Source organism: Rhineura floridana, chromosome 11 (genome assembly GCF_030035675.1).
Source record: "Rhineura floridana isolate rRhiFlo1 chromosome 11, rRhiFlo1.hap2, whole genome shotgun sequence".
Taxonomy (NCBI): Eukaryota; Metazoa; Chordata; class Lepidosauria; order Squamata; family Rhineuridae; genus Rhineura; species Rhineura floridana.
The window spans coordinates 40,855,844-40,882,449 of NC_084490.1; the positions used below are offsets into that span (position 1 = coordinate 40,855,844).

A 26,606-nucleotide genomic window follows, 5' to 3' on the forward strand; every position below is an offset into this window, starting at 1 on the left:
GGACTCAAGGGTCTGACTGGCTCAAGTTTTAGATCAGCCCTTTGTCTGTGGCTTATACCATTGGTCTTCCTGATCCATCTGGCTCCTCCCCCTCTGTGTCAAGAGTTGTGGCTGCTGCTCAAGGTCATAGGTATAATCACCAATGCCCTAAGCTAGATCATGTGATACACTGTGAGAAGAGGGCATTGATTCTCAGTTGCAATAGAACTTAGAGGTCCACATAGTGGTGGTGAAGTGGAATATCCTGTTACATCACAAGTGTGGGTTTGGGACTCTTAGTGAGAAGAAATAGCTTCAGGAAGAAAGTGGCAAGCAGGGGAAGGGTTGAGCATCCCTCCTCCCATTCTCCTCTACAAACTGTCCCCTCCCAGCATCATCATCATCATCATCATCATCATCATTTGTATTCTGCCTTTTCATGAAAAAAATGTGCTCAAAGCAGCTTACAACAAAGTGAACAGCAATTACAAGAACAATTTCATAATAACAAACATAATTAAGCAGTAACATAACCAAATATCACAGCAAACAAAAAAACACATTTTCAGTGCTATAAATATAACAACATTACATCTGTTAGCAGGCAACATTACACTTCTTGGCAATACAGCAAAAATAAAAAGGGAATTTGACAGTTTCAACTTTGATCCTAGAAACATCCCTCCCATGATGTTCCTCACAGTCCCATTCCTAAAGCAGCTCCTTATAAGGCCTCCAAAGGCAGGGGGGTGGGATAGCTGGAAACATCCCACCCATGATGGTATTATCATCTTTATCACCACCAATATCACTGATAGTCAGAGTGTTTCTCTGCAGTGGAGGTGCAGAGGTAAAGCTTTTGGAAGGCCTAGTGGTTGTAGAGGATGTATAGTATTGGCAGTGGAGACTGGTGGTGCCGATATCAGTGAGGCAGTGAATCTGCTCTGGGTTTTAGTCTGAACTTCCAAGGAGCTGTTCAAGGTGGCCAGCTCCTTGAAAGTTCAGACTAAAACCTGGAGAGGATTCACTGCCCCACTGACATTGGAATTACTGGTCTCCACTGAATATTGGCACTAGTCTCTCTCTCTCTTAGAAATCAAGGAGTCAGACAATCTCATCCATTCTTCAGCAAGCAGCAGGAGGTCTTCCCAGACATTGCATTAAGCTTGACATTCAAGAAAAAAGGGACATTTAAAAAGTCTTTCTTTTCAAAGGAAAGGAACACAAACGATGGGTGGGGAAGAGAAAGTTCTGGGCTATGAACTCATAAGAGTCAGGTGATTCATCCAGACCAATCTGAGTTTTCTCCTGTGCATGGAGAATAAGCTGAACTTTTTTTTTAGCCAGTAGAAAGTGAAAAGCTCAGGCTACACGTTTGTTTTTAAGAGAGTCACTTACCTGTCATTTACATGAATAGGGTACTTTGGATTTAACAACTGCAGCAGTTACAAAAACCTGGCACAGGATAGGAGACTGTTGAAAGCACAAGTGCCAGGGAGGGATAGTGAAGATGCTTCAGGCTTAAGGTTCCACCTTGAAATAGGTAGCAGGTAAGTGGCCCACTTCAGCTAGCTTTGTGGGGAGACCTTGGGTTTGATCCCACTAGCCAAAGTCTTTAGCTGCAGCTTTCTGGTAAATTATAGTATTTAATGTATTTCAAAAAATGAGTGTAGAAAGGAGAAAGTGAATCCCACCCCCCATTCCAACAGCAAGAAATCCACCACGTGGAAAGCATCCCAGAATCACAGGCATAACACATTTATTTGAAGAAGAAGAAGAAGAAGAAGAAGAAGAAGAGCATGCTGTTGCTATTGCAATTTCATTTCTCTACTTCATTAAGGATGTTTTTGTATCTCTGAGAAATTAACCACAAATGAAGATACTCTGAAGGCAATTGAACCATACTGAAATCATGTCACTCATGCAACTTACACAATGCTGACCACGTTGCAGCATTATGCACAGATGAATTAATTACAAATGTCAAAAATCAAATAAAATGCTTAGGAGCATAATTAAGCTGTACAAAAATGCACTTTATAATTTGGGATGGTATACATTGTAGAATTAAAATAATTTCCCTGCTCTCCCCTGCACAGAATACACATAGTTATCACAAAAAGAAATCTTTGTTCTCCCTTCTGATCTGAAGAAGGAAGATCACATTGAAACCCCACTTTCCTTAATGTGACTCCATTAGCATGGGGAGGGGGGAGCAAGCACTGGTTACATAACTAGCAGGGAAAGTTTATGCACAGAGGAAAAAGCACTGAACAAAGTATTTTAAGGTTGTAAGGAAGGGAGGGCATCGTGGCAGTGCATTTGCTGCTGGGAAGGCTCAAGAACACTGCCACTTTTAGCCCACCAGCCAGCTGGTAAAGAGCAATGGGGGGTGTAGTGGAAGGAAAAGACTGGCAAATATAGTAAAGCCTTCTTCATGTCAAAAACACTGGCAGAAATCAGAAAAACACTAATAGCCATTATTGATGACATTTTTTTAAAATCCTGCTCTTTCTCCTAAGAATGTACCCCATCACCATCACAACAACCCTGTGAAGTAGGCTTGCTTAGGCAAAATGGTGATGCGCTGAAGGTTGCCTAGTTAGCTTTGGAGCTGTTGTGTAAGGACTTGAAGTTGGATTTCCCTGGTCTAACAATGACATTCTGACCATTACATCGCACATGATATGTCAGCTAGCAAAATGCCCATTGTTATGATAGGCAGTGTCTGTGTGTGAGGGTTTTTTTCAGATGTATGTTCTCTGAGCAGAGACTGGAGAGGCAGTATAGCCCTCCATCGCACAAAATCCACATAGGTTAAGGCTGGGCTGCTAACTGTCAGTTGGGGAAGGCAAATTATCTGATCCAAAATGCAGTTATTTCTTTTTCTCATAGGAGGGAATAGGAAATATTCAAGGCTGAATGGATGGGAACAGGGTTGCGCAGCTCATGAAGCCAGACGGCTGCTAAGGGCCTAGCTCAGGAGGGCCTACTGGTGATGGCATTTGAGGTGGGCCCTCCTGTGTACCTTAAGCGTACTAAGAGGTAGCAGTGAGTGGTTAGGATGCTGTCATTTGGACATTTCCTAGATTGACAATATGTTGGGGCATTGCGGGAACATGAAAATGGGGCTCAAAGGCAATGCTGCCACTGTTGAACCCATTGGGTGGATGGATTGCACACTATTAGTATTACAAGATGATGCCACACACACAGTGCACAGCTGTACCCCAGTTTGAGCCTATTGCACACATCTACTGGGAGTCCTAGTGAGCTGAAAGACAAGAGAAAAAATAAACCAGATAGATAGATAGATAAATTTTATTACAGTCATAGACCAGCAAAAAAATAAACCAGGATTCTGCATTCAAAGAACTGGCTGGCTAGTTCACATCAGTGGTGTGTAAAATTAATTGCATGCCTCTCTGCCTCTTTGTTATCATTATCTTCTTTAGGATTTCTAGGTCACAGTGCTGCAAGAACAGAAGCTATATGTGGCAGGATTCCTCCTTTCCGCAACTTTTATTGGGTTTCCATCCCAGTCCAGCTGATGCGTTTCCTCAAAGAATCTGGATTGCAAACATTGTGACAGCTTTGTTGGAATGTTTGGGAACATTCTGTGGAATTGCAACCAACTCAATTAATTGGTGCCAGAGGCTTCACTGTCACAAGTGCAATACAATACAGGCAGAACAGAATGCAGAGGATTTAGCATCTCTTGTACTTTTATTGCATACAGTTGCTGGTTTGCTTCTCTTTGGACATTCCAAGAGCAATCCCTTTCCCAGCAGTTAGAAGGATGTTTGATGCCTCTTTTTCTGGTGTGGGTTCCAGTGCAACTCTTGTGCACCTACAGGTTTTTTATGGATCACAGTGGCTAATATTAGTGGAAGAAAAATGTACTGCCTTCAAGTTGATTCCGACTTATGGCGACCCTATGAATAGGATTTTCATGAGGCTGAGAGGCAATGACTGGCCCAAGGTCACCCAGTGAGCTTCATGGCTATGTGGGGATTCGAACCCTGGTCTCCCAGGTCATAGTCCAACACCTTAACCACTACACCACACTGGGAGGATAAAAATGCAAAGGATCATTCAACAGTAAACAGTTGAAGACAGAAATGCCCAGGGACAAAACAAATACATTAAACAAAGCACTCAAGATGAAAAACTGAAATGGACGGGAGGGAACCGCAACCCTCATCAAACGTCAAAATTAAATTAACTTAATAAAAATGGAGAAACATTAAAAGAATAAACTTGATCATTTAGGAACCTAGAGGGCTGCCTTAGAGCAAATCCATTTCCTAGTTCATCTAGCTCAGCATTGTTTACATCAGGGATGGGGAACCTTTTTCAGCCTGAAAGCCGCATTCCCTTCCCGGTAACCTTGCAAGGGCCACATGCCAGTGGTAGGCAGGGCCAGAGGCAAAAGGGGTGGGATGATAAATGCCACCGCCTTGCAGTAGGTTAGCTTCTACACACACCCCTCTCTCTCCTCTACCCAGACAAGCAAGAAGCATTGTCAGCATCCAAGGGCACATTCTGTCAGGGAAAAACACTTGGGGTACGAAGCAGGGCCAATGAGGGGCACAGCTTGCCTTGGGAGAGTTCTGAGGGCCACATTTGGCCCCAGGTCTGAGGTTCCCGGGCCGCACTATACATTTAAATCACATCCAACACATATTTAAAGCATATGCCTTTCCCCAAAGAATCCTGGGAACTGTGGTTTTCCCCTCCAGAGCTACGGATGCCCAGCACCCTTAACAAACTACACTTCCCATGAATCTTTGGAGGAAATCGCCGGCTTTAAATGTGGGTTGGCTGTGCTCTAAAGGTATGACGAGGAGGGCTCTTGGGAGTTTAGACAAGGGTCAGTTTCAGCCCTCACTGGAGATGTTTGGCCTTGAACCTGGGTATGCAAAGCAGATGTCCTGCGACTGAGCAACAGCCCTATTTGTTGAAGTATTCATTGGCTTTGAGCCCAGGAGGGCGGAACCGACTCCCCGGCACGGCTCCACCTATGGTGCTCCAGCAGCCTCTGCGCGGGAATCCCCCAATTGAGCTGAGGATTCCTTCCCTTCGTCCGACCCTTACGGCGCTGAGACCGCTTCCTGTTTGGAGTGGGAGAGTTAGGTAGGGCTCAGGCCTTCCTCCGTTTCTCCATCCCGATTTTTGTCCGGGTGATCCGCCAGCCGTGCAGGCGAGGGAGGGAATAATACCCTTATGAAACGAGGAAACCACGCCACGGAACAGGATTAAGAAGGCACCCAAGCGCGTGTGAATAATCGGCACAAATGCGAGACAACCGCGCTCCTCTCTGCCTGTTGACTCAGGAGCAAATCCCACCGTGTTCAGTGAAGTTTACTCCCAGGTAGGAGAGCGCAGAATGTTCCCCCTCCACCCACGGCTGGCGTGAAGCCTGCGAAGCGGGAGGAGGCGGGCCGCCGCCGGCTCGCTCTCTCCGTCTCCGTCGTTCGGAGGCGCAACTCCCGAGGAGGGAGGCTGCAGAGCAGAAGCGGCCCGCGGGCATTGTCTTCCCAGCGCCGAACAAAAGGGGGAGGGAAGGTGCACAGGAGCGGTGTGCGTGTGTGTGCTTAGCTTTCCTTTTCGTCCCTCCCCACGAGTTTCATCCTCGCCGCGAAGCGCATGAGCGAGGCGCGCCTCGAGGGCGAGCCAAATATTAGAGCGCGCGCTCAGCGAGTGGACACCCCCGAAGGAAAGGACCGGCAAACCATCCAGCCACCCAGCCACCCAAGCGCGGATTGCCGCTCCTCCTGCGGGTAACGTTGCAGCGGGATTCGGTGCGTGCATGTAGGCGGGCGAGCGAGGCGGTAGCGGCGTTAGGAGGAATGGAGAAGCCAGGCCGGGCCAGGCCAAGCTTGTGGAGCTGCGCGCGCGCACCTGACCCTCCCTCTGGAACTTCCTTCGGTTCTCTTCTGCGTGGCCCATAGAGGCTTGCGGGGCCCTCCTATCCACCTCTCCAGTCCACTCTCCGCCCTCGATCCTCCAAAGAATTGTCTCTTTCCCTGCCCAAGCACAGTTTAATTTCGAAAGCTGAGAGAGGTGCATGGGCCTAGCATCCCTGCTTCAAATCATGTGTTTTTGACCTGGGACCCCAGGGCCAGCTGCCTGCCTGCCTGATCCCAAGGGTAGGGGTGAGCAAGGCTTCCTTGTAGTGAAAGAGCGCTACCATCCTCAGGTGTTTTCTCATGATGTGCTTGTATGGTGCTGTGCCAAGGGTGAGCCCGGCAGCCTCTTCATCACACATTCTAGGGCTGGAAGTAGGCAAGCATCTCAGCTTCGGGCCTCAGCTAGAGGCAGGACTCCCAAGAGCAACGTGTGGATTTCTAAGGTGGCAAGTCTCCGGCCTGCCTGCGGGACATGTTCTGTATGTGTGGGATTGGATGAGCTTATTCACTGATGAGAGAAAACCACTCTGCACATGCTCAGAATTTTTTAAAAAATGATTTCTCATATTCTAGGGAAGAGCCTTGACAGGTTTGGGAGCTGAAAGTAAACCCTAGATCCTGTTGCTGTTGGTTTCATAGCCTCTCCTCCTTCTTGAAAATATTTCACCAAGTAAGACGAAGTTGGGAGAAAGAGCTACCTGAAGCAGAGAGAGAAAAATTAGATTTTATTTTCTTTGCCGTTCTCCCCTGTACCCCTTTCTCACACACGTGTGCTGATGTGCAATTGTGAACTGACATGTTGCATTCTCCTTGCGGATGCATTTATTTATTTATTTTCTTAAAATTTCTACCCCACCTTTCTTTCATCATAGAAACCCAGGGCAGTATGCATGTGGTTCACTGACCTAGACCTGACCCAGACCTGCTTACTTTTAGCGAGGTGGTGGCCTCATGTGCCTTCAGACCATTCCCTGGGACACGCATACACATGGAACTGACATGAACAGCCTAACAGAATCAGGGGGAGGGTGCTTCCCCCCTTTGTCCTCCTCTCCCAGCCCTCTGCTACCTTCAATCTCTTTCCCACCCTCTGCTCTCCTCCTTCTACTCCCATATTACCTCCTATGTTACCCACACACTCTCTCTTTCCTCCTTGGGAAGACAGGAAACTGCCTTACACTCTGTCAAACCAGGGATTCATTTGGCTCAGTATTGTCTATACTGACTGGCAATGGCTCTCCAAGGTTTCAGGCAGGGAGTCTCTCCCAGCCCTACCTGGAGATGCCGGGATTGAACCTGGATCCAAAGTAGCTGCTCTACCACTGAGCCACAGCCCATGATGGTTAAAAGATTACTCAGGAGCTTTTCCTGAGAGATTCTGTCAAAAGATTCTGGTATTTATACATATACTAAGTCACCTTTACATTCAACAGATTTGCTAACATACTCAGAGAGCTCAGAAAAATGGGTGAAATGTCTGCCCCCAATCTCTGCTGTCTTTCGACCTCTTGTCTTCTCTTCCTCCTTCTCTCGCATCGCCCCACCACCCTCTTTTGTCACCTGATCATCGCTGTGCCCTGTTGACCTAATCCCCTGTCTAAACCCCAAAGTGCATCTTAAGAATGTAAGATGAGCCCTGCTGGATCAGACCAAAGACCTATCTGGCCAGCATCTTGTTTCCCACAGTGGCCAACCAGATGCCTCTGGGAAGCTCGCAAGTGGAATGTGAGGGCAACAGTCCTCCACCAAGAGAATGGCTACTGCCGCTGATTGGCTGTGTGATCGGCCATTCTGATGCCTTGACCTATGGGAGACACCCAGGAGCCAGTGGATGCTTTAGAATCCACTCAGTCCAGAGATCAGCCCAAAGCAAAACCCATTCTTCTGAGCAGTGGTGGCTGATGGCTCCATGTCAGTGGGGCAGTGAAATCCATTCTGGGTTTTAATCTCAACCTTCAAGGTGCTGAAGCACCCTGGACAGCTTTTTGAAAGTTTAGACTAAAACCAGGAGTGGATTCCACTGCCCCACTGACATGGAGCCACCAGTTGCCACTGGTTCTGAGTCTATTAAATATGAGCAAAGAGACTTATGACAGCTGCCTGAGAGAAGCTCAGCATGGGCCAAGCCTTAAGGCTACAGGGCAAATGCTTAAGGCCGGCCAAATGCTAGTGATGGAAGAAGCTGGCTGTATAGACTTCTAAGTAAATTAGGGAACTGACAATGTTTGATCAGTTTGTTGGCATATTACCACTCCCTACAGCCCCCACAACTGGATTTGTTTCCCCATGCAGGGGCTCTGGAGCTAGCATTGTGCCTCGACAGAGGCCTGTAATTGCTGCTGTATCTGTTGCTTTTCCTTTTGTCTGTTTCAATGTTTGTGAATTGCCCTGGGAGCTCTGTTGACAAAGAGTGGTTTAAAACAGCAATAAAATAAAATAACTGCATTGGAAACCGCTTCTTACTATCCTGTAAACAAAGTGCGAGTGGAGGTTCATGATGGGAAAGTATCTGTCTCTTCTGCACCAGAGGTGAGCGCAACCTCTTTTCAGAAAAGCAAACGAGAAATTTGGCCGTTAGGGTAGGTGCTGGGCAAGAAGCCTAAGAGGCCTCATAGCGCTGACTCTTGAGTGTGTCAGACCTGGGAGCAAACGAGGGCCCCCTGAGATGGAATGTGGTCGTGCCTGATGCAAAGATGACTCACGGTGGGGAGGACCTGAGTCCTAAGGGACTGCCCTGGGTTGTGGTTGGCCTGTCAACAGCCTGGCTGAATTCAGTGGGATGTGTCTTGCACAGAGTGTTTGAATGCTGCAGCGTGGATGGCAGAATGTTTAGTACTCAAGCATATGTAGGAAGAGATTACAACCAGAGCAGATGGATAAAAGGTCTAGGGCAGCCTTTTCCACCCTGGTACCCTCCAGATTTTTTGGATTTCATCAGCCCCAGTCAGCATGGCCAATGAGCAGGAATGATGGGAATTGCAGTACAAAGCACCTGGAGGGCATCAGGTTGGAGAAGTCTGGTCTAGAGATTAGTGGGCTGGCCTTGATGTGATGGATCACTTGATTTTTCTGCCTCCTTAAGGTAGGAAGACAAAAAGTGCTGAGCACAGTCCTGTGTAAGTTCCCATTAAATTCAATGGAGCTGATTCCCAGGTTTAAGACTGCAGGCTGAAGATCCAATCCTAACATCACCTACTGGACAACTGAATACAGTTGGACTTGAGTAAACAATATATAGGATTGTGGACTGGTTCTGCTGCAATCATATTCAGATGACTTATTTCTGAATAAAGATGTATAGGATTTCACTGTTCAGGCTTGATCTGCTAAACCTGAACCACCTTGGAGCCTGAAGTCAACATCAGAGGCACTTCTCCGTGTGCCTCCTCTAAGACAGGTGCAGAGGAATTTGCAAGAATGAGCTTTTTCAGTGGTGTTTCTCTCCCCAGCCCCAGGGAAACATACAGAGCACCATCATTGTCAGCTTTTAGGTGTCAGGCTGAAACATCCCTGTTTGCCCAGGCTTCTGGTCATTAAATGGGATCATGTTGTGGTACGATTTGTGACCTGTTTTGGGCTAGGGTAGGATTTGTCCTTTTTATAGTTATTGTTGGATGAGCACTTCTAGGAATTCTGTTCTATTGTGTTTTTTGTGTGTTTCATTTTAAATGATTGCTGTATTTTATGGATTTGAGACATTTTCTTGTGCAGAGTGGTGAATAAATGTAAATAATGATAGTGAAACAATATTAATGGCTCTGTAGTGACAGGCTGCTGCTTTTGCTGCTGAAGTAATAAGCCATTCTTTGGAATGCAGCCACAAGCTTCCAAATGTGCTCCATAAGGCAGTGTGGTAGGCCTGTGCCCAAGGGGGAACAATTCAGATAATCCTTTTGTCGTGAGCATAGGCAATAAATAAACAGAAGAGCAGGGTAGCTGTGTGAGCAGATGCTTGATATTTTATTGGAATTTAGCTGCCTTATATCAGGTCAGATTGTTTGTCCATGTAGCCTCATATTATCTGCTCTGACTGGCAGTGGCTCTCCAAGGCCTAAGGCAGAGGTCTTTCCCATCATCTACTAGCAGTTATCTTAAGTGGTGAGGCCAGGGATTGAGCTGGAAACCTTTTGCAGGCGCAGCATGTGTGCGGCCTGGGAGCAGTGGTCCATCCCCAGCAGGTCTTGCTGCTTGCAAACATGTGTAAGCATCATTTTATGTGGGCCTAGTGCTGCTGGAAGTGGGCCACCTGACATCCTTAATGGAGTGAGAGAAAGGAAGCAGACAGGATTATGTAACATTGGTAAGACTTAGAATTAGGATTCTCCATCATGGTGGAGATGATGACGACGATGATGATTATCTTTTAACAAGCCTTTTAAGTTGAGACCTATCCTAGTCTGCATCTGTGTCAGAATTGTTTAGTATGTTTTTAATAATGTTTTTAACCCTTTTAAAGGTTTATTTAAAATGTTTTTAATGCTGTTTTGTTTTAATGTATTTTAAGATCTGTTTTTATGATGTTTTAAAGTGTTTTAGTACTTTGTTTGCTGCCCTGGGCTCCTGCTGGAAGGGCGGGATACAAATTATTTATTATTATTATTATTATTATTATTATTATTATTAATAATAATAATAATAATAATAATAATAGATCAGGCTAAAAAGATCCCAGGTGACTGGCTGTGTAGACATTTGACACAGAATCTAGAGCATACAAAGCTACCTTATACCATGGGCCATTAAGCTTGATACTGGCTGGTAGGGGTTCTCCAAAGTTTCAGACAGGGGTCTTTCAAGTCCTTATTTGAAGATGCTGGGGATTGAACCTGAAGCCTTCTCTTTGCAAAGCAGGTGTTATACAACTATGCTATGGCCTCTCATTACCCTGGTGCCTAGGCATGTGCTCTTACTAAGCAAGGCATATTAGAAATCTGTTTTGGCAGACTCGTTTGGTCTGTTATCTCTCAGTCTTCCTTAGCTGTTGGTGAAGCTGTTCATGTGCACTCAAGCTACCATTGGCAAAGTGGTGATAGGAAGCCTTCCCCAGATAATGAACAATTCTCAGGTTTGACTATAGATAAAGTTTTACCGAGGTTTTGTGTTGAAAGCCAGTGTGCTAGAAAATGGCGCAAAGGTGAATCTTGCTGCAGGATGAAATTGTTGCTCTTTAAGTGGAATTTCCTCTTTGCAGCAATTTTACCCTTTTTCTTTTCTTTTAGGACAGTTGGCCACCCCAGTGCTGAAGAGAGGGAGTACACAGCCTAGGTATAATTTTTTTGAAGAGAGGTTCACTAAACAGGAAGGTGATGCTGCAATTAAGGGTTTCGCTTTGCTGGAGTTCATTAAGTTTCCCCTTTGCCAAAATGAAAAAAAGGATGCACAAATGCACCTGCTGGTGTGCTGCAGACTGGAGATCTCAGGCACAAAATTAGAGGGGTGGGATGACTTGAAGGCTGCAATCCTGTAAACGTGTACTGGGAGTGAGACCTATTTAATTCAGTGGGTCTTATTTCTGAGTAGACATGCGTAGGATTGCACTGTAAAGCTGCAATCTCAAGCATACTTACTATGGAGTAAGTCCCATTGGAATCCGTAAACATGCATACAATTGAATTGTAAATATGTGCTAAAAATGTTATGGTATTACATGTGGATTGGGGAGAAGAGGGGTGTCTTTCTGATCCCCAGTCCTGTCATTCCCAGTATATACACACACAGAGAAGCCATGCCAGCCGGGTGAACATCATTTGGCCGAGTAATAGCTGCATATTATTGTGCAATACAAAAAGTTGCCCTCAAAGGCTTCTATTTGATAGGGTTGACCAAAAGTGAGGTAGTTATAATGTCATGATAAACCATGGTTTATTGTGATAGAAATGAATCACAATGAGTCTTGGGCTCCCCATCTGCCTCTGACATGCTCGGTTAGAGGAGGCAGTTGGAAGCTTTCACTTCTGTTTTTGATTAACCACAGTTTGTCATTTCATTGGAACCCAGCAAACTGTGGTTAATCCTGCCTATGTTTTATTGAAACAAGGCAATAAACCCTAATTTGAACTTGGCTAGTTTTAGTAAATTATAATGTAAAACTAACCACAGTTTATCCATGTTTAGATATAACAACAAGCCACAATTAGTTAACAGTGGAGGCAAAAGCTGCACATTTTCTCATAGTGGTCTTGCCGAGGAGGAGAGGGGACAGGGGAGCTGATAAGCTGGAAGATAAGTGGAGGAAGTGGAGGAACAGGGACAGAGGGACGTCTCAGAAAGAGGAGCTGAGGAAGAACCTCAGACAAGGCCTAGAGACAGAAAGGGCTGTGCTTGCATGAAGGTGTAGACTGAGGATCTTACATCGGTTCCTTTGCTTTGTGGTTCTACCTTCCATGAGTTTGAGTCTTTTGGTTCCTAGTCTCTCGAAATGTATTGATTGGGCTGTGAGGCCAGCCTGATTTACTACACTGCTCTTGCATCTATGTCCCTCTCTGGGAGACCTTATGCAACTTCTCCCCCTTGCAAACTTTGACATATGTTCTACTTGCTTCCGTCCCATTTTTATCTGTTCAGCCCCCTACTCCCCAAGCAATGGCCTCTTACCAAATAGTATGGCAGGAATGCTGGGGAAATGTAGCTGGGCAATAATATTTGAATAAGGCAGGAATGGGGGCCCCGTGGCCCTCCAGAGGTTGCTGAACTACAACTCCCATCATCCCTGATCATACAGAGAGAGAAAACCTGTGGCTGGACTACATCTCCAATCATCCCTGACCCTTGGCCATGCTGGCTAGGGCAGATGGGAGGTGGAGTCCAACATAGCAGGTGGGCTCCTGCTGGGAGGAAGGGTGGGATATAAATTAAATAATAAATACATAAATAATGTAAAGGACCAATGGTTCCCCAAAGCTGGAGTAAGGAATGACTCCTTATTTCGTCAGTCCAATAATAAAAAAAGACATTTTCACCCACTTCTTGCTTGCTGTGTGTAAGATATATAAAAGTATTTCTCATCTATTTGTTTCCCTGACTGCAGGCATTCTGCTTACGTGTAAGTCCCATCCCCTTGGAAGTGGATCAGTCATTTGGGCTGAAAATCCATTGACTCTAGGTGGCAAGTGAGGAACAAACCATGCCTGTCCTGTCTGAAGATTCAGGTAAGGAGCCCTTTGCTGCTTTGGTGCATTCCCAAACAATATGTTAATAAGGTGCTGTATTAGAGTTGCGTTTGATCAAAAACCAGGCTCAGAGCACCATGACGTTCAGCAGTGGCATACAATAATTTAAATAAATAAATCTTTGTGTTGTGCTCCAGTGGAAACCTTGAGGGTGGCTTACAACTAGAATCTGTCAATGTCTGTTTCTCTCCATTTCTCATTTTTCAAATCAGAAGTTCAGTTCTTCACATTTCTACATCAGTTTACAATTTTTTAAAGCCCTCATGAAAATTCATCAGCATTTTCATGTGAATTTCTCCTTATATACACATTTTAATGCAATTTCCTCGATATATGCATTGTGCAAGTAATTTCCCCCAATATAATGCATTTCAGTAAGTTGTTTTCATCAATATATGCATTTAATGCACATTTTACCTTAGTAAATGCATTTTTGTATGCATTACCTGGTTGAAGAACTGCATTGCAAACTTCAAAGAAGTACGAAATTCAAAGGGTGGCTGAGTTTTGGTTTGCATATTTTTTCAGGAAGTGCAAATGAAGTTTGCGAACAGAACCACGTTTCTCCCCCATTCTTACTTCCAGCAAGGTAGTTTAAAAACAAGAAACCGTATCCCGTTAAATAAGTGGGGCCTGGAACAAAATGTTATAGGGTTTTATTGCCTCTTCTTCAGAAAACTATATAATTTTTTTGGTATTCTTACCTAACTGACATTCAACATTCCATGGTATCTGGATGTCATTGAGCATGCTCAGTTCTCATTGTACTCCTTTTTTGGGAGGGGATTGCCCCCCCTTAAATTCTTTTTTTTTTGTAGTCCTGCATACATCAGGATTCACCCAACCATGCCAACACCTTCCTGTAGTTTTTCTGTGGCCACATTTTGGTTCTGGTCCTGTTAGCGCAGGGGCACTGAGTTTGCTATTGGAGGGAGTGATATAAACCCAACAGTAATCAGAAAGATGAAGCCGCAGAGAGTTGACAGCTGAAAAAACAACAACTGAGCAATTCAGTGGAATGGTAAAAAAAAAAAAATCTTCAAGCTGCTTACAGCATCATAAAATGCAAAACAGTTAAAAACCAGAGAACAGGAAAACAAAACTACAGTAAACAACATTTCCTCAAAGTGCCCATCCAGCAGTACTATCAAAAAGGTCAAATTCTGACTTGCCCCACAAAAAGATGAGCACCACAACAACCGAGGTATGATCCAAAATGAACAGCCCAAAGCTTTTCCTGGCACCTAAAAGCTGATAATGTTGGCACCAGGCATGTTTCCCTGGGGAGAGCATTCCACAGACAGGGAGTCACCACTGAAAAAGTGAATTCTTACATTTCCACTCTCCACACCTCTCTTGGAGGAGACACACAGTGAAGGGTCCTGATAATAAAGCAGGGCCCAGACAGGTTCATGCAGGCAAAGGCGGTTCCTGAGGTATTGGAGTCCTAAGTCACATTTAGACTTTAGGTCAAAGTCAACTCTTTGAATTGGGGCTGGAAACTAAGGCTGCATTTGCACCATACATTTATTCTACTATTATTCCACTTTAAAGAGTCATGGCTTGCCCCAAAGAATCCTGGGAAGTGTTGTTTGTGAAGGGTGCTGAGAGTAGTTAGGAGACCCCTCTTCCCCTCACAGAGCTACAATTGCCAGAGTGGTTTCACAGTCAGTCTCTCTTCCCGAAGAACTCTGGGAATTGTAGTTCTGTGAGGGGAATATGGAACTGCTAACAACTTTCAGCACCCTTCAGAAACAACCCTTCTCAGGATTCTTGGGGGGAAGCCATGACTGTTTCAAGTGGAACAATAGTGGAGTAAATGTAAGGTGTACTAATAGATAGTGAGTGCAGTTGGACCAGGACTGGTGTTGTATGTAGCCCTTCACTGAGGAATTTCCCCTTGCCAGTGGTGCCTGATGATCATTGGTACTGGTGGGCTGTAAGGCAGTAGGCCTGCAATAGGTGGAGCCAGAGCCAATGACAGGCGCAATTACAGCCAACGACAGGCAGAGCCAATTAATTCCAGTTTTGTCCTACTCCTCCTGCTGCATTCTACAAGGACATTGAGACTAAGAAGGAGGAAGGTGACAGGCAGTGGCATCCCCTGGACTGTTACAAGTAAGAAGGCAGGCAGGTGGGGACTGGCTAAAGGCAGACTGAGGTTGGTGGGGCAATGCCCCATTTGCCCTAATGGAACAGCCCCCACTGCTCTCCCTGGTCCCAGTTTCTTGTTTTGTGCTGCAGCCATGACAGAAACTGCCTCTAGAGCCTGGCCTTAAGCTCTTTCTATGCTGTTTATCACTGAATAATGGGTTATTCCAGCGATTATCTTCTGTGATTGTCCTGTAGGCTTGCATGAGACCCTTGCCCTCTTGACATCGCAGCTGAGACCTGACTCAAATCACAAGGAGGAAATGGTGTTCCTGAGAGATATCTTCAGTGAGAGGAGTCTAAGCTATTTAATGAAGGTAAATATTTTGATCCTTCCAGTTCCCACTTGGCCTAATAGTCAACCCTGAAACCTCTTTGCAGTCTGCGAGCTCAAAAACCGGACATTGTGATGTAACAAAGAGAATGGAGAGTGCTTCTGAACACTTCCAGATTTTTAAATTTACATTCCTCTCTCCCTCCCAGGTATTTGGGTTGGCACTGGTGGTGGACATCCCATCTAGGCTCTGGCTTGGCCGGGCCTGCTTAGCTGCAGACCTATGGGTACCTCAGCCACTCTCCAACCATTCCTGTTGCTTATACATTCTCCAGGAGCTGGTGATGGAATGTGGTGATGGTGGTGGAGGAGCAGTGCAGGTCCCCTCCCCTCCACCACATATCATTGCCTGTATGAGCTGTGTCTTTCATGTAAACCAGGGCTGTGGAACCTCATGCCTGGGGCCCAAATGCAACCAGTGACTGTTGGTGGCTCCATGTCAGTGGGGCAGCGGAATCTGCTCTAGATTTTAGTCCAAACTTTCAAGGACCTGTCCAAGGTTTCACATCTAGGACAGCTCCTTGAAAGTTTGGACTGAAACAAAGAGCGGGTTCCACTGTCCCATTGACATGAAGCTGCTAGCTGCCACTGAATGCAACTGTCCAGCCTTCTCTCTCTTGCTCTTGGGACTCTCCCAAGACCACACTCTCTTTTCCAAGGCCCTTTGAATACTTGAAAGACTGCCTTATCCCTTAGATACCCAGTAGGTCACTGCAGTCTGTGGGAGGGCTTCTCTTGCAAGTTCCAAAAGATCTCAGAAGCCTGTTCCACAGGAACTCAGGCTTTCAATGTGGCTACACCATTTTATGGAATAGCATTTCTGTAAAGATTCGTCAGGCTTCCATTATCCACATCTTCCAGAAACAACTGAAGACATTTTTATTCCTACAAACTTTCCCAGATGGATGAATGGGTCTCTGCCACGAGTGACTGCTCTGTATTGTTTTTAAATTCATTTGCTTTCATTTTCTGTGCTGTTTTAAACTTTTTTTTTAGCCTTTTTATTGTATTGTGCAAATCACCTTGGCAGATATATGTGGAAGACAATTGATGATGATGAAGAAGAAGAAAGTGTTTTAGCCTGGCTGGAATGCATCCTTGAACTGTGATAATGCCTCTAGCTTGTCTGGATGGAGAGGGGTGTGCTGAGAAATGTCTTGCTTTTGCATGGCTGGAACGTAGCCTACTGTGCCCTGCCCACTTTTGCCTCTGGGGCTGCCCTCTACTGGTGTGGGCGTCCTAGAAGGTTGCTTGGGAGGAAATGTGGCCCTTGGCCTGGGAAAGGCTCCCCACCCCTGTTGTAAATTTTTGATGAATGGTGTGCAATTCATTTTAAAAATGAATGGAACACTAAACCAGTGAGCCACATTCATTTGGTTTATTTTTATTATTAAACTGAATGGGAATTAAATGGAAATGGACTGCCTTCAAGTCGATCCCGACTTATGGTGACCCTATGAATAGGGATTTCATGGTAAGCGGTATTCAGAGGGGGTTTACCATTGCATCCCTCTGAGTCTAGGCCTCCCCAGCTGGCTAGGGCCTGCTCAGCTTGCCACGGCTGCACAAGCCAGCCCCTTCCTTGTCAGCAACTGCCAGCTGGGGGGCAACTGGGCTCCTTGGGACTATGCAGCTTGCCCACGGCTGCACAGGTGGTAGGGCACGTAACCCCTGAGCCACTCCCTGTGGGGGTGATCTTTAGCTGGCCCTTGACACCCAGGAGACAGGAGCGGGGATTTGAACTCACAGACTCTGGACTCCCAGCCAGGCTCTCCTCCCTGCTGTGCTATACCAGCTATAATGGGAGTTAAAAGAAATATGAAATAAATGGGGGGGGGAATCTAGTTGCTTTTCATTTAGTTTCTGTGAGTCCGGGCACCTTTTGAATTGTCTATAACAGGGACAGGGAACCTGTGACTTTCCAGATGCTGTTGGACTTCTAATGCCCATCAGCCCCAGCAAGCATGGCCAGTGGTCAGGGATGATGGGGTGTTATAGTCCCGCAACATTTGGAGGGCCAGAGTTTCCCCACCTCTGGTGGAAATAAGAGAGTTGGAGTGTGACTGAGGAAACTTGGGATCCAATCCTTACTCTGTCATGAAGCTGACAAGGTGACCTTGGGCTAGCCACTGTCTCTCAGCACTTACCTCACAGGTTTATTTTGAAGATAAAATGAGAGTGGGTTAAAAAAAATATATACTTCCCCGGGTTGTTTGGAGGAAGTTTGGGTGCAAATGTAATCAATAAATAACAGCTACACAAGTGCCTCCCACTGTTTGCTCATGTTCAGATGAGCAGCACAGCCTTGGATTGGGAAACAAGATCAGGAGAGAGGTTTGGGGGCAAGGAGAGGGGGGTGGGGTGGGGACCCTGTGGCTCTCCAGTGTTGCTGAACTCCAACTCCCATCAGCCTCAGCTAGAATGACCAATGGTCAATGATGATGGAAGTTGGGGTCCAATGACATTTGGAGGGCCACAGGCTCCTCATCCCTGAGCTATAAAATACCAGTGTGGGTGTGGATGTATCGTGCCATGGAGCCACACTCTTGACACTGGTGTTGTTTCTGCTTACCGTGACAGTGTGGGGGTAGGGTGGCAGTGAGGTCAGGAATGTGCAGGCATACTGGATTGGCTCTGCCAGTGTGCTAGCACAGCCCCAAGTTTGCCACTGCATGTCCCAACTTCACTATTGCCGTGCTTGATAAATGGCAGTGATGCTAGTTTCGGGATGGCAGGTCTGTGGCATGGTCCCACTGCTTCAGTAGTTTCTGATAAAAATGGGAGTTCTTTGTCCGACCTATTTGAAATTTGGCAGGTCTAATCTCTGGGGTGGGTGCATGCGCGCATAAGTAGAATGCCTGAAAATGTCATGTGCCTTGGACAGCAAACAGTGGTGTGACAGAGCTGAAACTGATCAAAAAACGGAAACCACGGGAGATCATGAAAACAAACTGGCTAATAACGAATGAAGAACAAAACAAATGCATGTTCAGATGAGTGAAAAATTAAAGGAATAGAGAAGCAAAACAATTTTTTTTCCTCTTGCACATCCCAGCACTTGATCGCGGACGAGTTCTGTCCGCATACTTTGTCCCCCACAGATGAAAAGGGGGAAGGGAAGAAATAGCATGAAACGGATGCTCTTTGTGAGTAGATGTTCCCATGCAGGCCTTGTCGATGCAGGATGTTGTCTGTGTACTGGAGGGGAGGCGTTTTTGGTGCTCCTCAGTTATGCTGCTGCAGTGTCAGATCCCTGTCAAAATGTGAACTGGAGCTAAGTCAGTGGTGGGGGACCTTTTTCAGCCTGAAGGCCACATTCCCTTCTGGGCATCCTTCTGCGGGTCATGCGAGAGTCTTGGGCAGGGCCAAAGGCAAAAGTGGCTGGAGCAATGAATTTACTTTTGTACAGTAGGCTAGTTTCTACAAACACTCGCACACTACTCTCTGTCCTCCATCCAGTATTCAAGTACATAATCCAGCCAGGCAAAAACATTCAAGGAGGCTGCAAAGTGGCGAGAGGTTTGGCCTGAGGAAAGGGGATGTGACTGAGGAGGAGGTGTAGGCTAGAGAGGGTCCCGAGGACCAGATAGAGATGCATGGAGGGCTGGGTTTGGCTCCTGGGTCTGAGATTCGCCACCTGTGGGCTAAATAATCACAGCCAGCTTCTACACATCTAGATCTGAAACAGCAGCATTTCTGAGGCCAATGAGTGTTAGTTAAGCCCCACAACTGTCGTATCAAGCAAACTGGGTCCTGTGTTTGAATCCGTACAGGGAGGGAGGAAACAATTAAAATGCAATGTGTGGCATGGAGCAGTGAATACAAAACTACCCTCATGAAGTAAACTTCTTTCATATTAACAGCCAAGCCTGTGCAGTCTTGCAAGAGCCTTTGCTCAGATTTTCAAAGAAATCACTAGAATATGCATACGTTTGCAGTGATGAATTTTAATGGCACTTCTTGTCAGGATGGTCTGCAGAGTGCTTTTTGGAGTTTACAAAACCATGCCTTCAGTTTATACCCAAACAACCAACAACAGCAACAAAACACTTTTAGAGGGAATTAATAGTTTGAAAGAAATGCTTGCACTGTATTATTTATTTGTTTATTATTTGATTTATATTCCACCCTTCCTCTCAGCAGGAGCCCAGGCCTGCATTAAAAAAAGTTCTCTTTTTGTGTATATGGTTGTGTACACCATCTGAGATGTGGTGGGTGGCTACAGGGGAGAGGGCCTTTTTGCTGGTGTGGCCATGGCTTTGAAACAGTGGGAACTAAGTCCCTCTGGTTCTCTCCATCTCACCAGGTTTCTGTTATGACCAGTATATCTGCAGTGCACTCTACGAGGGGTTTCCCTTGCACTTAACCTGGATACTGCAGTTAGTGCAGAATGCGACGGGTTCTGACAAGATCAGATCCTTTCAGCATATAACACCTCTGCTCAGGATCTTCACTGGCTGCCAATTTGCTACTGAGCCAAGTCAAAGGTGTTACTATTAGTATTTAAAGCTATCAACAGCTTGGAGCCATTTTACTTGCGGGATTGCCTTACCCCATATATATTCATCTATCTCACCCATCTTGGCTCAGAGGCTTCTAGCATTAGCATATAAACACATATAGTGTCTCTTTCCGAATGTCTTTGGTGCTTGTGTTTCAACTTATGATGCTTTGGCCTCACTGAATTGCTCTCATATGCCCCTGCACTCTCAATGCCTAGTTTTTCTCTCCCTCTCCCATTTAAATGATAAGTCCTGAACAGTTATTTTGTACATGTGTGTGTCTATCTTCTGTTACAGATTCACGAAAAGCTGTGCCATTATGAAAGGCAGAGCCCAGTCCCAGTTCTTCACAGTGCCTCAGCTCTAGCTGAAGATGTAAGTGTTGGCATCACCTTTTATCAGAGCATGTGCGTACAGTGTGATCAGGGCCGGCATCAGAGTTTGGGCGCATCGGGCACCTGCCAAGGCCCCCACACTGATAGGAGGCGCGCTACCAATCCCTGAAGCCTTCTGGTGCTGCTGTTGCTACCTGTTCATCCTGCTCTCTGAGTGAGCAGTAAGAGGAGCATAAATGAGCCCTAACCTCAACATGCTTTGTCATCTCCACCTCTGGCAAATGGTGCCTATTGGGTCTGGAATCTTATAATTGTTCCATCCAGCTTCTAATATGCAGAGAGCCATCTGTCTCAGGAGTGGAGGGTGACCAGAAGGGGCCCGCCTCTTGCCCATAGGCCACCTCATGTTTGTGGGGAACCCAGTGCTAAATCATTCGTAGACTACCTGACCCTTTGGGAGCAAACCAAACCCAAGATCCACTGGGTTGGGTGACTTATGATCTAGCAGATCTCCACCTTAGGTGGGGCTATACCAGCATGAGTTCCCAACTCCAGCTCATTTGGAGATATGACAGTGTAAACCCCTCATCCCGGTTCAGGTGAGACCAGCATAAGTCCCAAGATCCAGAGGGCCACAGGTTCCCAACCTGGCATAGACACTACCAAGCTAGATGAAATGGAAACATAATCCAGAATATCAACCAGCATTTACTGTACTATTATAAATATTCACTCTATTGTTGAAATTCATCTTTCATTGTTTTATACAGCTTATGTACTATCTAGCCTTGTGCTGCTTTGTATTCCTTCTAACCACTGAGATAATTATTAATGGTTTTCTTTCATTGTGTGTATATGTGTGTGTGTGTGTATGTGTATATGTGTGTGTATATATATGTCTGTGTGTGTGTGTCTGTGTGTGTATATATATAGGTTCATGACTTAGGGGGGTTTTTTGCATCTGATTTGGGATAAGACAGCTTTTCTATGCTCTTGTGTCATTTCTCAGTCTTGCATACCTTGCAGTGCATTTATATATGCCATAGAAGTGATCTTTGACATGTCACTTCTCCAGAGCATGATACCAAGATTAGCAAACCATTGACCTGAAAATGCAAGCAAAAACTAAGATGCTGTCTCACCTGTCTTGTGCATAGATGGATTTCTCTCTTGTCTGCCTGTGTTTTTTTTAAGGTAATGGAAGAATTGCAGACTTCACCAATGAACAATGATGAAAAAGAACTACTGCAGTTGCTGTCAACTCCACATCTCAGGGTAAAAAGGTTCTCTGTTCTGTAGTTTGAGAAAGGAGTGGGAGTTGGAAACAGTGTTTGGTCATTTCCTGATCAGTTCTAATCATTTGTCATTGCTCAGCTATGTGTAACAGGCTAGAATTACACCTAGGTAGTTCCCCGCTGCAGACTCAGAAGAGCTTGCTGAGGTTTTGCTGTGGGTAACTGCTTAGAGTATATGTGTGAGGGGCAGAATGTTTACAAAACAGAGCCTAAGAGAAATTAATAAAGTTTGGCTAGGGTTAAAAAAACTCACATGGGGCCTAAATACTGAAAGGACTGAGAACTCTGTGGACAGAAACGTGTATAAATGGTTGTGGGCCCGTGGCCCATTTTGTACAGGAAAAACTGCTTCCCGGGGTGGCAGTCAGGAGTGAAGAAGCCAGGTGGAGAGGATGCTTACCCTTTCCCCTTCCACCATTTCCCTATTCTAAAATGGTTCCCTCTTTTGTGGGGTAGGGTTCAAGATGTGATGGCATTTGCTGGGAGAAAGTGAGAGCCTAGGAAGGAAGGTCAAAGGGGTATATATGTGTGTGTGTGGCTGGTTTCTTTGAGACGTGCCTGGTCTGTCATTGAAACTCCCCTCCCTTTCCTGGGTGTGGTTCCTTTAAAATCCTAAATGCAGTAAGTGCAACAGCTTTAATCTGCCCTCCTGCACCTGGTGGAATGATCATCCTTGGCTCGCTCATGAGCAATTTATTTTCAATCTAATCTTATCCTTCAAGGCCAATAGACTCTTGGTTTTGGCTTTACGTGTTCTGTCTCTGGGGCCACCTACTAAGAATCTCACATAGACTGTGGGACAAGAGGAGGATTTTTGCTGGAAAAATCAAATGGTCTTTGCCTGGCATTGGAAGGGCACCAGATTTAGTGCCAAGCAAGCCTCCCTAGGGAGGTAGGGCACTACAGCTGAAAAGGCCAGATCCCTGGTCACTTACCTGCTTGTGATGTGAGCCTTCTCTTGGAAGGCCTGCACATATCATGTTCCCTTGCCCTGTGAGGTGGGGCAGGTGGCCATGTGGGTAAGCCCATTCATGTTCCTCCAGCTCTTCCAGCTGGTGGTTTATTTTAGGTGGGTGAATTCTGCAATATGTCATTGAAGCAATCATAGTGCATTAATGGTGGATTTGTACTGGTCCGTCCACACTTCATTCCACTTTGTTAGTTGTTCTGCAATGCTTCCCATATGTTACCGCATTATTGCCATTCAGAAGGGCACCCTTGCTCTACAGTGCAACAAAAGCGGGACAACGCCCTCCCTCTGGTGGTGGTATGAAAGTCACAGGATTTTAGCAGGAAGCAATGGGACATGCACTGATTGGTGCAAGTACACCCGGAGACAGTTGGATGCTGGAAGGTGGGATTGTGTATAACCGCCCTGATACCATCATGAGCACAAATCATCATGAATGTAGAATAAAAAGGATGTCAGGAGGGGCCCTAAGGCTGTTCCAAAAAGGCATCTGGAAATATGGTCATTTAGCTGTCTGTTTATTGCTGCTGCAATCAGTTTGTTGCTACTCATAGTTTTAATAACATTTTGCTAATTTTTTGATACTTTTAATGCTTCAGGTTTATTGCTATTCTTTTAATATATTCAATAGCATATGTTACTGTTGATTTGTTTGGTTTTATTAGCTGCCCTGGGTATTTTGTACGGTAGAAAAGTGAGATAAAAATACTTTTAATGATTTATTCCTAATTCTGGGTGTGTTTATGTGTGGTGGGGAGGGGTGAATGGTTGTGGCTACTTGGTGAGCATAAAAAGACACTGCACATTTGCAGAGGATATTTCATTTGTATTATTTTTAGTTTATTTTATTTCTAATAACAATAACAATATGGTTGTAGTGCTGAAACCAGCCAAGCCTTGCTGAGCTGCAGTTTCCCATCCCCTCCAATATTTAATCAAGCCCGCCTACTCATTGAAACCTGTTGCTTCTTGTCCTGCAGCATTGAATGCATCATATACATGGCTGCTTCCGTCTTGGTAGCAAGAGATCTTTCTTCTCCCACTCCAGGAGGAAAGTCTTTTGCTCTCCTTTCCTTTTAGGTATTGAATAGCTATATAACAAACTGGGTTTTTTTTAGAGCAGGGTTTTAATAACTTTGACTGAGTGCAATAAGCTATAAAGACAATCCTTTTCAAACGATCCTCAAATTGCAGAGCTCTATAATAGATGTAGAATGAGATAGGAACTCAGGTAGCACAGGGGGAAAATGTTTTTATCAGCTGGTTCTCCTCCCCCTGATTGTTTGTAAAAGAAATAGAATTTTAGATTATGCCTAGTAAGTCAATAAATTCTTCTCTGGCTGGCAGGGAGTCAGTGGCAACTGGTGGCTCCATGCTTAGTAAGAAGTTTCAAGGAGTTCTCCAAGGTGCTGAAACCTACAGGTTCGGACTAAAACCCAGAGCGGATTCCACTGCTCCACTGACATGGAGCCATCAGCTGCCACTGCCAGGAGAGGGAGGGATGTGGTAGAAAAATATCTGTGAGTATATATGCCAGGTGTGGGTGTCCTGCCCAAACCCGTCGAAATCAGACACGAACACAAAGATGTGCTTTTCTTTATTAGTTTAATGGAAAATTTCAGTTCAGAATGCTTCATGAATCACCTTACCATTTACACAGGATTTGGCATCTCTACTAGGTAAAGCTAGGCTTGACTACACTGCATTAAGACATTGTCGCAGCAATTAGACACCCCCCCTTACAAGCTTTCAGTAAGGATGGGTGGTCTTCTTCCACTTGTGTGAGAAAGGTGTCATGATCGGGATCATGCGTGCATGTGAGCGCTCCTCCTCAGTGGACAGTGGGAACCCTTTGAGCCTGCTGGCATACCAGCCTACACATCTGAGGCAAGGGCACTGTGGACTGTTCAGGGAGGCCCTTCTCCTCAGGAGGAGGGGTGTGCGGCGGTGACGGCGGGGTGAGCGCGGAAGGGGGTGATGGGAAAGTGAAGAAGCAAGTTCCTGATCGGGCTGTGCCTCAGTAGAAATTAGATCTATGGGGGCGGAGGTGTCACAGTCAGTAGCACTGGAGTGTTCTAGCTCAACCATACCTGAACGCCCTCCTTCAAGTCCCAGTCTGTCTGCTCCTCTTTGTCCTCTTTGGTCCAAAACCATTAAACGGGGCTCTCATGCCAGTGAGGGACCTTTCGCCCTTCCAGATGATGTTGGACTACAGTTCCCATCAGCCCAAGCCAGCATGGCCAGTGGTCAAGGATGATGGGGACTATAGTTTAGCAACATCTGGAAGCCAAAGATTCCCCACACCTGCTGTATACTAAATCATGTCTTGCTTTCTATCTTGTGTTGAGGTAGTGAATGCTGTTGCTTAATGTAGCTAAAATGGCAATGCTCACACATAGGAGGGTGGTATTAGCAGGCTTGGGAGAGCCACGAGGTTAGTGCAAGTGCAAGACATTTTTTTTCAAAGGGAAGAAGGCTCAAGCAGGAAGAAGCACCCAAGATAGCCTAATGAGGGCTGAGTGTGCTCAGTGGCCCTGGAATGCTGGCTGATTTGTTTGGGGAGGGTAATAGAAACCCTGGGATGGGTAGGGAATGGAGTAGCTGGAATCCTGTAATGGGAGAACCCCACACTGCAACATTTTGTTGCAGATCCTGCTTGAGTAATTATATAACTCTATTTTTATGTTCATCTAAAAAATAAAGAAGTGTGAGTTAACAGATGCCTGAAATACATCATGTGCATGTTTTTACCTTCACAATCAAGCACTGAAACCAAGGAAGGAGGAAGCTGCTTGGGATCATTTTGGAGAGGGAAAATGGATGGCAGAGAAAGGATTAAGCCCCCCCCCCCCATGCCTCTGCTTATTCCCCATTCCCAATCGCCTCCACTGGAAGTGCATTTTCCTAGTCTCAAATGGCCAGTGAGGTGTCTTTGTGTGCATTTTAATGTAATGTAAAGCCCACATCTGTGTAACTGCGTTTGCTCGCAAGACATTCTGAGTTATTTCTGCCCATTACTGCACCTTGGGCTCTCTCTTTGGGGAGGGATCTTAGCCTAGTGGAAGTGCATATGCTTTGCACGCTTCATGCAGAAAACCCCAGATTCAGTCCAGGGCATCTCCAGTTAAACTAAAATAAATAACATCAAGTGGCTGGCGATGTGGAAGATATCTCTGCCTGAGACCCTGGAGAGCTGCTGCCAGTCAGAGCAGATAGCACTGTGCTATCAAATAGTCTTAAAAGGTATGTATTAAATCGTGTTGCTTTCCCCTTTCCCTATTGCCTTCTCCCTCCCCCAGGACTGTTGAAGTGTTCATTGAGAGGTCTTTGGGGATGGGGACCTGTGTTTTGTGCTTTCTGCCTGCTGATGTTGCTGCGTAAATAATGATTAATAGTTAAACAGGGCACAGGACTCTGAAGGGAGTCTTTGCAGTGCTGGATCCGGTGACACTACAGGCTGTTCAGTAAGATCATCCCTGTAAATATCGTGTAAACTTGCATTGCGCTGACTGGAGATTCAGTTTCTTTCTGATTTCTAGGACCAGCATTCAGGTTTTTTTAAAAAAAATTGTGTGTGCATCTGTACTGCTCCTCTTAGCTGGTTCCCTCCTGCCCCACCATCAATATACATCTACTTGCTCAGAAGTCAACTTCTCCTTTGAAGTGTGGAAAAATGCTTTCTCTATATAGTCTCTGCTGCAGCTTTATGGCTGGCTGCCAGTTCAGATCCATTGTATGAAATATTTAATGATACCAGGCGAGCGCAGAGATTATGTTCTTTTTAGAGATATTGCTGATCTAATAAAGCATGCAAGAAAAGCTAGGGGAGACAATTTAAGGGAGAAATGAAGAGAGAAATCAAAAGAAGCAGAGTTTCCTCTCTTGCACTTGCTCACAAACGTATTGTGTGTCCGAGGAAGATGACCTCCAAGGTTGATGTGAAAAAGTGACACATGATC

The 26,606-nt window shown here is 45.5% G+C and overlaps 1 protein-coding gene across 10 annotated transcripts in view; it reads left to right on the forward strand.

Annotated features, from left to right (window-relative positions):
* Window positions 1–4,835: 4,835 nt before the first annotated feature.
* Window positions 4,836–26,606, forward strand: part of MPP3 (MAGUK p55 scaffold protein 3) — an 89,917-nt gene continuing 68,146 nt past the window's right edge. For 5 of the 10 annotated variants that reach the window (XM_061591360.1, XM_061591366.1, XM_061591367.1 and 2 more), the window contains exons 1-5: window positions 4,836–5,353; window positions 12,919–13,039; window positions 15,410–15,528; window positions 20,345–20,422; window positions 21,577–21,657. In XM_061591360.1, the coding sequence (XP_061447344.1) occupies window positions 13,015–13,039; window positions 15,410–15,528; window positions 20,345–20,422; window positions 21,577–21,657 (303 nt within the window). In that variant the 5' untranslated portion in view covers window positions 4,836–5,353; window positions 12,919–13,014. The other 5 variants (XM_061591361.1, XM_061591365.1, XM_061591364.1 and 2 more) reach the window with 5 other exon arrangements.